This window comes from Phaethon lepturus, unplaced genomic scaffold, assembly GCF_000687285.1.
Source record: "Phaethon lepturus isolate BGI_N335 unplaced genomic scaffold, ASM68728v1 scaffold15554, whole genome shotgun sequence".
NCBI lineage: Eukaryota > Metazoa > Chordata > Aves > Phaethontiformes > Phaethontidae > Phaethon > Phaethon lepturus.
In genome coordinates, this window is record NW_010534102.1 from 1 (window position 1) to 2,389 (window position 2,389).

The 2,389-nt window shown below is 38.6% G+C and overlaps 1 protein-coding gene across 1 annotated transcript in view; it reads left to right on the forward strand.

Moving 5' to 3' along the window:
• Positions 1-840: 840 nt before the first annotated feature.
• Positions 841-2,389, forward strand: part of NMT2 (N-myristoyltransferase 2) — a gene marked incomplete at its 5' end in the record, with an annotated part of 14,924 nt that continues 13,375 nt past the window's right edge. The window contains 4 exons of the mRNA XM_010285433.1: positions 841-959; positions 1,058-1,149; positions 1,256-1,372; positions 2,029-2,199. Coding sequence (XP_010283735.1) covers positions 841-959; positions 1,058-1,149; positions 1,256-1,372; positions 2,029-2,199 — 499 coding nt within the window. The remainder of the gene's footprint in view (positions 960-1,057; positions 1,150-1,255; positions 1,373-2,028; positions 2,200-2,389) is intronic.

Below are 2,389 nucleotides of genomic sequence, written 5' to 3' on the forward strand. Positions count from 1 at the left end.
TTTAGATTGGATATTAGGAAAAACTTCTTGATTGAGGGAGTTGCCAAGCATTGGAACAGGCTGCCCAAGGAAGTGGTTGAGTCACCAGCTATTTAAAAGCCGTGTAGATGTGGTGCTTAGGGATGTGATTTAGTGGTGGGCTTGGCAGTGTTTAGTTTAACAGTTGGAGGCAATGATCTTAAGGGTCTTTTCCAACCTAAATGATTCTGTGATTTGGTAGGTGCTGCTCCATCAAAGAGAAACAGCTTCCATTCATAGCTATATACTGAGGGATCGTAGTCATAAAGTAAGGGACGAGAAGAAAGCCTGCCTCCATGTAGGATTTTAAGGACAAGTTTCACATTTCACCAGCATCCCTTAAATGCCCTGGCTTTGCCATGCCTCTGCTCCTGAATAATCCTGTTGAGTTCAGGTCTGTTCAAGTCAGTGGTAAACAGGATCCAAGCCATAGCTTGTTAGCTGTGAGCACAACATGTTTCTCGTTATGAGACCATGGATCTCGTGGCTGGCTAAATGCTGTGCATGTGCTGATAAATTGCTGTCCTGTGTTACAAAATACTGGGTATCAGTTGAGGTTGAGTAGTTCTGTGCATATCTATAGATACTCTGATGAGATAGTCATTCGTCTGAATGTGATCTGGGAGAATGAGAAATAGTGTAAGCTAATAATATTTTTTTTTTCAGCATTTTTTAAAAGCTTCATGTTCCTATCACATAATTATGAGAAAATGCATGATGTGAGCTAAATGCAGTTTTGAGAACTATCAGGAAAAATAACAATGTAACTGTTCTTTTTTTTTTTCTTTCCCTTTCCACCCCCCTCCCTTCTTCCCTCAAAAGATGAAGTTATAACTTCACATGGTGCAATTGAACCAGATAAGGACAACGTCCGCCTAGAGCCATATTCCTTGCCACAAGGTTTTATGTGGGACACATTGGATCTTAGCAATGCTGAAGTTGTAAGTAAACCAATTTTTATATGTATCTAAAATCATTGACGTTTATTCTGATTGATGTGTGTGGATAAATCTTTGGGTTTTTTTGTGTGTGTTTTCAGCTGAAGGAGTTATACACACTGTTAAATGAGAATTATGTAGAAGATGATGATAATATGTTTAGGTTTGATTATTCACCTGAATTTCTTCTGTGGTGAGTAGCAAGTTCCACATTCCGCTCTGGCTGGAGTGCAGAGAAGGGTGTTTTTATTACATCTTCTTAGGCAGTAATTTGTAATTATTTCTGTCATCAATTCTAGGGCGCTACGTCCTCCGGGCTGGTTACCCCAATGGCACTGTGGAGTTAGAGTGTCTTCAAACAAAAAACTGGTAGGATTCATAAGTGCCATCCCTGCAAATATTCGTATTTATGACAGGTAAAATGCACTGTTACTTTTGTATTTGTAAAAGAATAACACCATAAAACCTTGAACTGGTATCCAGTGCATAGAGAATTTAGAGAAAATGAGGCTCATTGGCCATAAAGAGTCAGAAGAATCTTGTGTATGTAACAGAGACTTTTTTCCACTCTGCCCCCACCCCACCAAAAAAAAAAAGCTTGTGGGGTCCTTATAATGAAGACCAGTAATACATATTTAAGGAGTTTTGTCATTGATGGGTGATACAGATAATGACATAGAATTTTCTGACCCTACTGGAAAGTATTTAAAGGATAGTCAGTTAGCTGGACTTCCTCCGCCAAGTCGTCATACACTGACAATCATGAAGTATGATACCATATAGCATGTGCTTGGATGCCATTCTGCATCCTAAAGTAAGGCAATTAGTTAAGTCTTGATAGAGCTCTAAAAAAGGGGTGTGGCAAACACCTTAGACACAGCTTGCATATTGCACAATTTTCCATTGCAGTCACAATATCGTAGATTAGTATTTGTTGCAGATGTACTTTGTCACAGGCCAATTTGTTCTTACCTCAAACTATTCTGTCACAACATGGAAAACTACAATTATGCAAATGAATATATGCAATGTGAACTCTTTTTAACTTTTCCACTGTTTAATGTTCTTTTAGTGTGAAGAAAATGGTAGAAATAAATTTTCTGTGTGTCCATAAGAAACTGAGATCTAAACGGGTCGCACCTGTACTGATTCGGGAAATAACCAGAAGAGTAAACCTGGAGGGAATTTTTCAGGCTGTTTACACTGCTGGAGTTGTACTCCCCAAACCTGTGGCCACTTGCAGGTAACCTAGGTGATGTTCACAATAGTATCAGTTCCTATAGCAGTCATTTTAAAGAACGCTTTATGTAATCAGCTAGAAACAATAAAAGCATAAAATTCAAAGAAATTAAATGTTGTGGCCTTGACTAACCTGAAGGCCTGAGTGTTTGTCAGGGTGGTTTTTTGGTTTCTTTTTTTTTTCCCCCTCTTTC